A 12,401-nucleotide genomic window follows, 5' to 3' on the forward strand; every position below is an offset into this window, starting at 1 on the left:
AAGATATCAAGCTTGTAAATCTACTGATAAAATAATAATTCTTATAATACTTGAGATTAATCTAAAAACGCTTGTTGGAATTAATATTATTATCGGTTGTTAACTTTGTAGTCTTTGATTAGTCAGAATAGATTGTTAATTGTAATTCTGTGAATGAATGGTAACAAATATGTACATACTTCATTGTGTAAAGATTACGCAAAAAAACCTATAGACTTCAGATTTTCCGTAATGAAATTAGATTTTTAGTTCCTAAAATTTTGTTATTTTGTAGAAAATGATATTTTTCAATAAATTACTAAAATAACATTTAATGTAAAGGTAATGTATGACCCAATTATAAAATAAAATGGAAATAAAAATACCTGAAATATGAAAAGCATTTTAACGAATTTATTGTCACCCTTGTGAACCAACCTGCCTAATAAAATTTGTCTGAGTGAAAAATGGTGCCGAAAAATAAAATACATGGTTTACTTTCAGGTACGAGGGTATCGGTTGTTCCGAGGTTTAGGTAATTCTATTGCTCATAGAATTTTTAGCTACTTTTTTCCCTAGTTCACTCAATAGTTCATAATGTTTACCTAGTTTCATTCAATTATTACCTACTTCAGAATTTTAGGTTTTCGAGGTGTTTTATACATCTTATAGGCACCTACATAATTTTGTTCATGAGCACAGCAGAAGCAGTTCAACACATTGTTTTCGAAAATACAACTTTTAAAGTTAACTTTCAAAAAAGGCAAGTTAAAGTTAAGTAACTGTTAAAAGTTAATTTTATTGTTAACTAACCTGCATTTCTGGAGATCCACCTTCATCTCGTATTAGCAGTAGATAGCTGTGGCCGTCGATTATAACTTCCTTCTTGAAGCGACCACCTGCAATAGACATAAGAAAGTGCTTAGCAAAAATAATAGGGTCATTATGGGAAACTAAGTGTGGCTCGTGACGTCCCCCGCTGTGTGGGACATACAAGTTGAATAATATATTAATATAACATGCACTTATGGGAATGAATTTGCAAAAAATAATCAAGTTAGGATCATACCATCTTGCTATTTTACAATAAGATACTGTATTTATTGTACAGCTACGAAACAATAAATCAAGCTTATTCCTCAGCCGAACACCTTATCAATTACTTTGAAACAAGTGATAAAATGTTTACTTATTGAACATCCCACGTTTGCAATAAAGCCTATTTATCAATGCCCGCCTCTTCATGGCCCAATAAAACAGCAAGGAAGTAGGTACATGGCGACAAATTTTAATCCAGCAATAAGTAAATTTCTACCATTATTCGTCTCAGTGATAATGATCGAGTTTCTAGTGTGGGTTGGAGATAAGTAAATAGCACTCCTACACAGTAATCAAACCCTCGAAGTAATCAGTGCAATAATAACGCCCTCGATAGTTCGTTGAACCTTTCCAATGTTGTTTAGACTGGTGGCGACATCTAGTAATGTTGTGGGGAAATATAATTTTTGTGGACTTGTGCTGCCATCTAGTATGGATTCGTGCTAACTGATAGGTTGCGTTCTTACAGTGAGTGTTTGTAGTTCTGCTACTCGCCGCGAGATGGTATTGTTACCAAGTTTACCTTATGTTATTTAATACTTAACAATTCTATTAATTTAATAGTTCATTAGCAATAACTTACCTTCTGGACTTTCTTCTTGCATATACGCCCCAGTTAAGTACCGATGGACTAGAGCCGATTTCCCACTGTCCGGTGAACCCAAAACTCCAACGCGAAGTTCTGTTACACCTCGTGACGCGGTCCATTCTTGACTATTTACGAATGAATCTGTAACAAATAATAAAAAAGTGTTAATTTAAATATCACACCACTTGGAACATACAAAAGATTTATGGACATATATGTAACAAAAAATATTTTTAGTGTCGATTCAGTGCTGCCATCTAACGGCACAGTCTTCAACTATATAGTTACTCCCATAACGCACAGAGGGCACTAAATGCACAAATTATGTCAAGTCAATGAAATAAAAATGTAAATAATAGTTTTATTTGGAGAGGGACGCATCTAAATTGTCAACCGAGCGCTTGTTATTTCCAAACAATATTTTGCATCCAAAGGAATCAATAAAGTAAATTCAAACAAACAAACTAAATTATTCATATTACAAAGCAACTTTCACTGGTAACGTATCCCATTACTTCCTGGCTACGGTCACAGTATTAGATAAACCGAGAAATGAAACCAGTTCTCAGTGTACCAGTACCAATGAACCGAGATACGTAATACGAAACCGGTCCGAGATTATTAACACCAATAACTTATTGTAATTAATGCAATATTATCTCATATTCGCTAATCCAGCTCATTAACTGAATTAATATGCTAATTTATATGAAGCTGGTTGTGTGGAAGAAATTCGGTAATCTGCAGTTTTTGCTTACCCTTTATGTAAAATTGACAATGTCCTTTGGCAAAATCTATACTAATATTATAAAGCTGAATAGTTTGTTTTTGTTTGAACGCGCTAATCTCAGGAACTACTGGTCCGATTTGAACAATTCTTTCGGTGTTAGATAGCCCATTTATCGAGGAAGGCTATAGGGTTATTTATTTATCCCGGTACGGGAAGTAGTTCCCACGGGATGCTGGTGAAACCGCTGGCAGAAGCTAGTATCTTCATGGGCAAAGGATGATATGTTACATAAAGATAGTTCGAACTATTAAAAAGAGTCATTTAGGATAGGTAAATAGAGTGACAGGAATGGCAAGTAATAAACTTTAGAAAAATTACTTATTCATTACACGGGAGTCATCTAAGATCAATTCACAATTGATAACATGAATAAAATCACTAAGATTGAGTAACTATTGAATTCAAATACAGGTCTATGCAAGAGATTTATTATCAAGGATCAAGTTAAGCACATTTCTTAGAGTCGAAGGTACAAACTGAAGTGCACTCATAAAAGTGCAGTTTTCTCGAACACAGCCATAGTTGTAACAGCATGTAACATTTCTATAACAAATGGTGAATGTTATGGTTCTAATGTTAAACAACCTAGTGCTAGCGTTTATTCTGTTATCGCATTTAATCACGGCTCAGCCTTTACGAATGCAATAATTTAATACCGAGACTATTATTTTTATTTAAAAGAATCTATTGAGAAATGGAGCGATGAAAGTTAAAAGCTCTTCAAAATTTGTCGAGCTGTAAAGTATGAAATTTTCTACAAACTCCTATTTTCAAAATAACCGATATAAAATTTTGTTTCTCGCAAAAAGTTTGCCTACATAACTTTGTTGCATAATCTTAGGTAGGGAAGTGCGAAAAACATGACGTGCGATAAATAAATGTTAGGTTATATGAACCAATCGAAAGTGTTTAGTTACACAACTGATACTGCTATGTACTAAAAGGATTAATTAGCATAAGGATAATAAATAGCAATTTTCGATCTTTGCCAAAAGTGGTCGAGTAATTATGACAATAGCGCCAATAGAGTATTGTTTATTCTAAAATAGAAACGGCTGAAAAAGCCTGTAAAAATAGGACCTCACAAAATAAGCCACGTCTATTTTGAAGCTGACGAAATTGTGATAATTTTCACTTTTCTAAATACTTAACACACTTTTCCGAGTCCGTAATATTTGTTTATACAGCTCATAAAAGGTACTTATTGAATCAAAGACACACATATAATGGGTATCTAATAAAACAAGTACAAATCTATAAAACTTAACACTCGTATAATTTTATTGTGCTTTACAATAAAACATTATTTTCTATCAGTTTCTAGTTTTCCACTATAAAACGACTTGTGCGTGCCTGAAGCGTATTGGATGTCCGGTAGGCACTATTTGTCATTGTAGGGCCATGAAATACGAGTCCAATACATGAGCGGAAGCTTTTTTACGTTGCGTAGAGCTTTGAGTAGCCAACGGCCTTTAATTTTTTGTTGTTGCCATATATCATATGGATGCATAAATATAATTTTTTAACCAGTAATTCAATAAATAAACTATTCTAAGCGAAAATAACTTAAAACGATCTCAAAACAAAATCAGCGATACTATCAAAATGGAGTAAAAATAAAGGACATAAGGTACGAGCTCTTGAAAATTTGTCTAAGTATGAAGAAGTTATGGAATTTTCTATAAACTTTGTATCGCATGTAAATGAGCCATTTTATGAGTGTATTTTCAATATTATTTTCTCAATTCTATATATACGGCCATTTTATGGCCTCTACACAAAATCGCTACCGCTTCTATCTTGCACCGCCTTCCGCATCGAATCAGACGTACAAAGGAACTTGATAGGAGTGTCTTGGACTGTAAAATTGCTGCATTCTTTTATATACTTAGCTTTATTTTCTATAACTTATAAATCTTATATTGTTGTTTTCTTGAAGTTTTTCCTGTTGTCTTAGAAAATAGTTAATTTATAAGCTTACACTGCTGATATTCTCTGGGAAAGTAGGTATGTAAATTGGATTATATCATGGTTATTTTTTGTATTTGTTTAGGATTTTAGCACAAAGATAAATAGCATATAACACCAATAATCGAAACGAGACCTAATTCTGAAATCCACGCATTTAAAATGTTAGGAAGAATCTAGTAAGAAGATATAGGTATTTCGAGATCTTTACTACCAGCAACGCTTAATAAAATCAGCTATAAACCTTTAAGCAGTTCAAAGCGATACCATAAAACCGAGATTTACAATTCGCAAAAGAAAACGCATTTAAACCTATTTATAGTCTGTTTTTTAATCTCGTAGACTAAATTGACACTTGCAAAATGTCAAACTTTCTAATAATTTTGCTAGCTCTGTGGTGCAGTGTTGTACTTACCATACCGGTTCGTTGAATCGTAACTTTTTATCTATAATAGACGAATTTAATATTCATTCAAAGTTTTATATTTAAAATTCACGTACGTACACATGGCTGTACGACGTGCTACAAACTGCCAGGGATATCTGACCACGCAAAGCCATGCGTAATCATCAAGGATAAGCCCATTATTTCAGGATGACTCATTGTAAAAAGTTACGATTCAACGTACCGGTATCGTAAGTACAACACTGCACCACAGAGCTAGCAAAATTATTTGGAAGTTTGACATTTTGCAAGTGTCAATTTAGTCTACGAGATTAAAAAACAGACTATAGTATTTCTTAATATCCATTCAACATTCATATTGGTCCATTCAACATTCAAACAGTATAAAAACTTCGAAGAAATTTAACGACATGTTTACAAGCGAAGGAATAGCCATTATCGCTTATTCCCGTACTAAATTACCCGCTAACCAGACACTATAAATCAGTATGGACTAGGGTCCTTTAGACCCACAAACATAGGGTTAAATTAACATTCATGGGACAGCCCATGGGGTTTTACGGCGGCATCAATGTGTGAAACGAGCTGATTCGTGTTTTTTGGTACTTGAAATTATGGGTTAAGGGGGGCTTAATCTTGTAAGTTGTCAAAATTTATGGCGCTTCTTTGTTAAGGGGTAAAAAATTGCGACTAGTTCTTGGTAGTTGGAGAATATAAATATTACATAAATTGAATGTCTACAAATACCTACAAAATAATAATATAGTCACGAATACGGTTATTTCTGTAAGGTAAACAAACGAAATGGCAAAAATTTTACACAGGCGGATTTTCTCCACGGAATATAACCCGTAGAAATAGTAAAATATATCGTAGAAAAACCAAAAGTAAATGCACGACAAAATCCACTAGTCTAAAATTTCTCTAGTTCAAACATCAAATCCTGCAATACCACAGTTCCTACCAACTGATACCAAAACATCAATAACCTTTACAGAACTCAATATTGCAGTTACTAAGCTATCTATCTATCTACATAGTTTGCTTATTGGAATTCCAGGTAAATTCAATAGCCTCCAGGTATTCGAAGTCTATGCTCGGCTTGACTGAAGCAATCAAGGACTGCTAGAATTTAATATTGAAGAGACTGTACTAACAAGATTATTTGTAGGTCGTTTGTAGCAAGGATTTCTTAGTAAATGCTGTCACCTTCGATTGCTACTACCTACCTTCTATTTTTTATTTTTATGAAGTATGGTTATGGCTATGATTGTAAACATTTTGGGTGAAATTCAAGTTACAGATTTTTGACGAAATATAGTTTTATAAAATGTACCTACACGTTTTTCCATTCAAAGCAAAGGTAGACATAACTCCTTCTATTTTAGACTTTTCAGCCAAAATTACTCTAGAAATCTGTTAAAACAAAAACTTTATACCTCACTAAATTAAAATTAATTACGATGATACAGGCTCACGAAAATTAGCCAGAAAGCACATAGCAAAGGGTTTTCCAAATTAATTAATTGTTAATTAACCGTACCCAAATCTGTTCTTAATTGGAGTGGATCACGAAAGGCATTATGATTTGGCCAACCTTGACACTGCCCAGAGTGACGTGACGAACTCCCACGTAATAACTGCTAGATTGAATTATGTTGTAGGCGGTTTTAAATAAAGGTTTCTAACAAGTACTATACATATTACAATCTGGATTAAATCACGATAAGTATGTAGTTAACTATGATAGTACAATATATTAGCTTCACTTGTAACTTGAATTGCACTGAACCGTGCGTGCATTGCACCGACCGTGGTAACGGGTGGACTGACGACAGCTATCGGCGTCTTCATGAAGCATCAGGCCCGCCGTAAGCGGGCGTGCAAGGCGTGCACCGCACGCGGGCGGCACGTCCTAGGGGGCGGCAAATCGAGCGACTTATCACGTAATATTTAAAAAATACAATATCTTTTTACCAATGATTGGATTTCAATATTTCCGAACACAGCAATAGCGCTAAGAATATTAATTACACTGCCGGTTTCAGTTTCATCTGTTGAAAGATCATTTTAAAAATATATTTTTTTAAACGATTTAAGATCAACCAGTAGCGTAGCGTGGCAGGGAAGGGGCAAATGCCCTGGGTGGCACGATTTAGAGGGCGGCAAAAGTAAACCATAATTACGTAATAAAAATATGATGAGTAGATTACAGAAAAAGCCGCCCACTCACTTTGTTCGTGTGCTGTCAATTTTGACGGGTTCACCTTTACATCCCCAAAAAAATTCGCGCTCTCTTCGCTCGCGCTTCCTTACATATGCAATGCGTCTTACACGTTGCCTTTTTGAACGGGAAACCCACCAAAAACCATAAATAAAATATTTTACTGAATTTCAACATTGTTATAGATATTTATTTCGTTGGTTTGAGTAACCCATAAATCTGTTCTAAGAACTTTGATCTTCATTATGTTGGTTCCTATTAATCACAATTTTTCAATACATAGGGTCGATTTGGGTAATAATTGCACAAGGGCGCTACATAAGCACATTTACATACATTAGCTAGAGACACCTTTGGCTCCAATTACTTTTGCAGACCATAAACTATAAAATTTGCGCGCTCGCTTCGCTCGCGCTTATTTATGGCTACTTCTCTCTTGCACCACACCAGGCGCACTACACAGAAGAGTTAGGTTTTTGTAATGATTATGTGGCTCAGTTTTACACTTCAGTAAACAATAATTATTGTACCTAATTAAAATACATATTTTATAATCTTAACGAATTTTTCTTTTTTTGACAAAACCCAGTATAATATTATGTAGTCTTAGGGCGGCATAATCAGTTTTGCACGCGGGCGAACTAACAGCTAGCGGCGGGCCTGTGAAGCATAAGGTTATTGAGCTACCCTCACTTGGTCATTACATTTTTCACATTTTGAATATGCACTGTCATTTACCCTACACACTGCCTATAATTTCGATATCTTTTTGCTGGAATCTATACTAGCTACTACAAACCATTGTTTGTTTCAACGCGTTAATCTCAAGAAGTACTAGTCCGATTTCAAAAACAATTCAGTGTTAGATATGTAGTTATCGATGAAGGATACTTTTTATCCGGGTTAGTGATACGGATTAAATAGACATCCATTAAGGGCTTATTACACTTGACTAAATTCAGTCGTCTAAATGATTCAGTCACTAAATTCAGTCAAATGTAATCGCATTTAGGAAGGTAGGTTTCATTATATAAATCATTTAGAAACCTAATCAGACGACTGAATTTAGTCAAATGTAATCAGCCCTTTAATTAAATAGTGGGGAAATTATGTTATCCCGTGCGAAGCCGGGTCGGGTCGCTAGTTTCTGATATTTTTCGCGACGATGTCACTTGCTGATGAACATAATATCAGTACGTGTCTAGCCTTTTCATAACTTTGTGAGGATATTCTAGTTAGACACGGTTGAATATTTTACATGTCACTGCTAGCTGTCTGCGAATTCAGCTATCAAATATTCAGGTCGGACTGACACGATGGACTGAGTATATTAACCAATGTCTGGACGAGTTAGTTTTCATGGCATACTGAAACTAATGTTTGATAGTAGGAACATCCTCAAGAGATACGAAAAGCTACGGTCTAAGGGTGGCCCCAATCGATCAACAATCGATGCACTGAACCGAAGAAAAATATATTGGTCGATGTCGATTGATGTTTTGGACCATAGATAAGGTGATATAAAATGGGCGGTCTTATCGCTAAGAGCTAAGAGTATTAGGACCACACTGGTCGCATTGACCATTACATTTTAAATTTTCCCTAATTCATAAAGTCTATTTACACCTTTAATTCCCATATCTTCACACCTAACTACCTCAAGGTCTAAACTAATATAACCCTTGTTATGTCCCTCTGTCACGACGCCCGTGGGGAGTCGGCCGTGCGATGGGAAGCGACCGGCACCGAGTCGGCTTCCTTCCGTCGCTAAATGACTGCCGGCAGGACTTGTGTTTTACATTTTAAATAAGCTTTTTTTTGTCTTTTTGATTATGTAAATTGGTTGTTTAGGTTAAGGAAGGATGTTAGCTAATCGAACTTTATGTAAGTATGTTTTTTTTATAGTCCTTGATTTTGAATTCGGTAAATAGAAAGTAGCGATTTCATCTACACATATATATTTTTGGAATTGTAAATTAAGCATGCCTCTACAAGGTGCAATCATCATTTCTTACTGTATAGTGCTACGTCATTCCGACAAAAGTACCCATTACAATGGAATAAGGTTCAATGGGACACAACGCTAAAACAATCTATTTAAAATCACCACATTATCTTCGTTAATAAACACCATACATCCACAGACATGTCTCCATAATCAATCAAATCCCATAGAATCTGGATGAGGTAACGCGATCTGCCGATAGATTCACACTGTACACCACAGAGTACACAACTCCTGAGTGCTTTTAGACGGAGGATAGGATTACCAGCTTTAGATGTGTGTCCCGTTGCCATGGCAACGGCATGTGCGATTCTAGACATGATAGTGTTTGATTTGTGAAAGATATAAAAAGAGGTTGGATTTTTGATGAGATATTTCGCAGCATGCTGAATTTGGATGTTAACTGGATCAATTCTAAATATGATCAATTCTATAGATGATACCTTACATACTATGTATGGTTGAGAACTCCAATAATATTAGTAAGGTAAAGTATTCGTGTCTATTGTTATAAAAACTAAATAAAAGGTCATAAAGATATTCCTTTCTGGTCAAAGGCCATTTAGAATGACAGCTCAGCAGCTGAATCCTGGTGCTCTATTAATTCCTTTCGGCCCAATTTAAAATAATTTCTATTTTGAACTAAAAGCAAAGAGACGTTCCGCCATGTCAAATACATCAGACCCATTTCCGACGGATTTACATAAAAAATCTATGGTAATGTCCAAAAACGTCTTGACAAATTTATTAAGACATATCCCGAAAATCTAAGAGCACCCTTAATTTGTAACAGTTAAGGTGCAAAATTGAACGGACTTCAAAATGTTGAATGCAGTAAGTTTTTTGTGGAACCTATTGTGTCTATAGTTATAAATCGCATATAGCCTTGTATTTGCTAAGGAATAGCGACATGAATAGAAAGGACATCTGCCCATTGAAGTAGAATTTACTACTAATTCCTTCTGTTATTTTTTTCAACGAGTGGACACCCGCTGTGGTCTTTATTTGGTCGAGCACGCTTCGGACCGCCTACGGTATCGAAATGAGTAAGAAAATATGTGGTAAGTGGTAGTAAAGTTTTTGCAAGGATTTATCATTGCATGGGTAGTAAGGAAAGATAATGGTGATGAAGTACCAAGGATAAGAAGAGAGCTGATAATCGAGCTCATTGCAATGCCAAGGGAGAAGATTGATAAAGGGTCTTTCTTTATTATGTGTGTGTACAAAAATGTATATAATAAATATATTACAGAACATTGGCTGAAAGATTATCAAGTAGAATCTATAAATTTTGAGAATTATTGTGTAGCTAGTTATTTTAGCCGGAAATCCATGATACATGGTGGCTCCCTAATATTAGTCAAAAATCATATTAAATATAAAGTAAGTAAGAAAAGATATAGTTGATATGTCAGTGGAACATAATATTGAATTGTCCTGTGTTGAGCTAGATAAGCATGTGATAGTGTGTGTCTACAGACCACCGCAACACCAGAATCTTTGTGTATTTGACTCTGTCATGGAAGATGTCTTGAAAAAAGTCAGTAGCAGTAGTAAGTCAGTCATCATATGTGGTGATTTCAATATTAATATTTTAGAAAATAATATTATAAGTTCGAGTTTTTTAAATCTTTTCAAATCATTTAATTTGCATAACGTTTTTGAAGAACCTACTAGGGTAACACCAACTACTGCTACTTGTATAGACAATATTTTTTGCAGCTGTGAGTACCTGCATAAGTCCATAGTGAATTACTTGCCATCTGATCACAGTGGACAAGTGATCACTTTCCACACTTACTCTCCACCAGAGAAAACAAAAATAAATTTTAGAGAATATACTTCAAAAAAAATCGATAAACTAAATCAGACACTAGCTGATAAACTGTGTGTACATAGCTTCAATCTTAAAAATCCAAGTGATATTTATGCCGATTTTTTCTCTGTATTAAACGACCAATTCAACTTAGCTTTTCCAGTCAAAACTAAAATTATTAAATCTAAGTGTAACGTTTAGGTTTAGTGGTAGGTAGTCTACTAGGTGAGGAAATAAAAAGAGTAATTTAGAAAATTAGTATATAAGTATATTCTACAAAAGGATCGGCAGAGCCGGGAGTGAGTTTAGAATATTCGAGCACGCGTTAAGCTCTAGCCCGCTATAGAACACTACTACCCTGTATAGTCAGGCAGCTCGGCAGCGGTCAGGCGGGGTACGTGTGCAGCGCGCTAGTAGGTGCCGGACGCGCAGGTAGATGCAGGACACGTAGATAGGCGCGGCACGTAGGTAGGCACAGGCACGTAGGTAGACACAGGCACGTAGGTAGACACAGGCACGTAGGTAGACAAGCGCGTAGGTAGGTGCACTTAGGGTAGGTGCACTACGGTAGGTGCACTGGAGGTAGTCAGGTACTTGAACCCCGATCTGGGGTATACATTGACTCTAAATATAATTTTAAAATCACAATAGTTTATTAAGTATAAAATTAAATGCGATATACCAGCGAGTTAAAAACCAACATAGACCAGTACTGTATCGGCTCGCGGTGTCGTGCTAGTGCAGTCTCGCGATTCACCGCCGGCTCTGCTCGCGTCGCCTCATAGGAGGGATAGTTCGCCGAACCGGTTTCCGTCACCCGTCAACGGCGCACGGCTCGCGGCGCGCGGCTGAGATATAGCAAGTCTAGTATTTTTAAATATTCAAAATATAACGTACAACGTTACAGTACCCCCCTTTTTAGCGTAGGATTTTTCCTAGGAAAAATCCGCTGCTTTCGCTCTTGCTAACAACTGATCTGAGTTTCTCTTTCATTCATCTTCATTCATAATGTAATCATCCCTCACCTTTCATTCTTCCTTACATTAAATAGCCGACATCACATTAGACATCTGTGCGTCAGCGTCCTTTCGACCTGAGTATTCTGCTTACAGTGCACAGAACACTCACCCAGTTCAGTCATGGCTGGTAGAGGATAAAGCTGAAACCGAGCGATTACTAACTACACATAACTATTAATTGATAGATTGAATATTAGAAAGGATAAATACATAAGTTAAGTTTGTGATTAAGGCTTACTTATAGAGTAATCAACCGCTCTTGCCAAGGCTTATTTAAGGAGTTGCACCGCTCCGAAGAATACCAAAGGTGTAGGGCCTTTAGCATACAGAAGGGATCTATGGGGTAGAACCACGATCAAGTTTCGTTAATAACCATCGGTGTAGGGCCGATAGTCATAATACATTTAATATGGTAGTAATACGATGTATGGGGTAGACCATCATCATATAAACTATTGGGGTAGACCAATAGGTGAAAAATAGAAAAGGAATAGTTATGGGTAGTAG

At 35.8% G+C, this 12,401-nt stretch overlaps 1 protein-coding gene across 2 annotated transcripts in view; it reads right to left on the minus strand.

Moving 5' to 3' along the window:
* Window positions 1-12,401, minus strand: part of LOC124631946 (centaurin-gamma-1A) — a 233,700-nt gene that overhangs the window by 39,600 nt on the left and 181,699 nt on the right. For both annotated transcript variants that reach the window (XM_047166589.1, XM_047166590.1), the window contains exons 2-3: window positions 1,661-1,807; window positions 793-878 (exon numbers count right to left, since the gene is read on the minus strand). In XM_047166589.1, coding sequence (XP_047022545.1) covers window positions 793-878; window positions 1,661-1,807 — 233 coding nt within the window. The remainder of the gene's footprint in view (window positions 1-792; window positions 879-1,660; window positions 1,808-12,401) is intronic.

This window comes from Helicoverpa zea, chromosome 7 (genome assembly GCF_022581195.2).
Source record: "Helicoverpa zea isolate HzStark_Cry1AcR chromosome 7, ilHelZeax1.1, whole genome shotgun sequence".
Taxonomy (NCBI): Eukaryota; Metazoa; Arthropoda; class Insecta; order Lepidoptera; family Noctuidae; genus Helicoverpa; species Helicoverpa zea.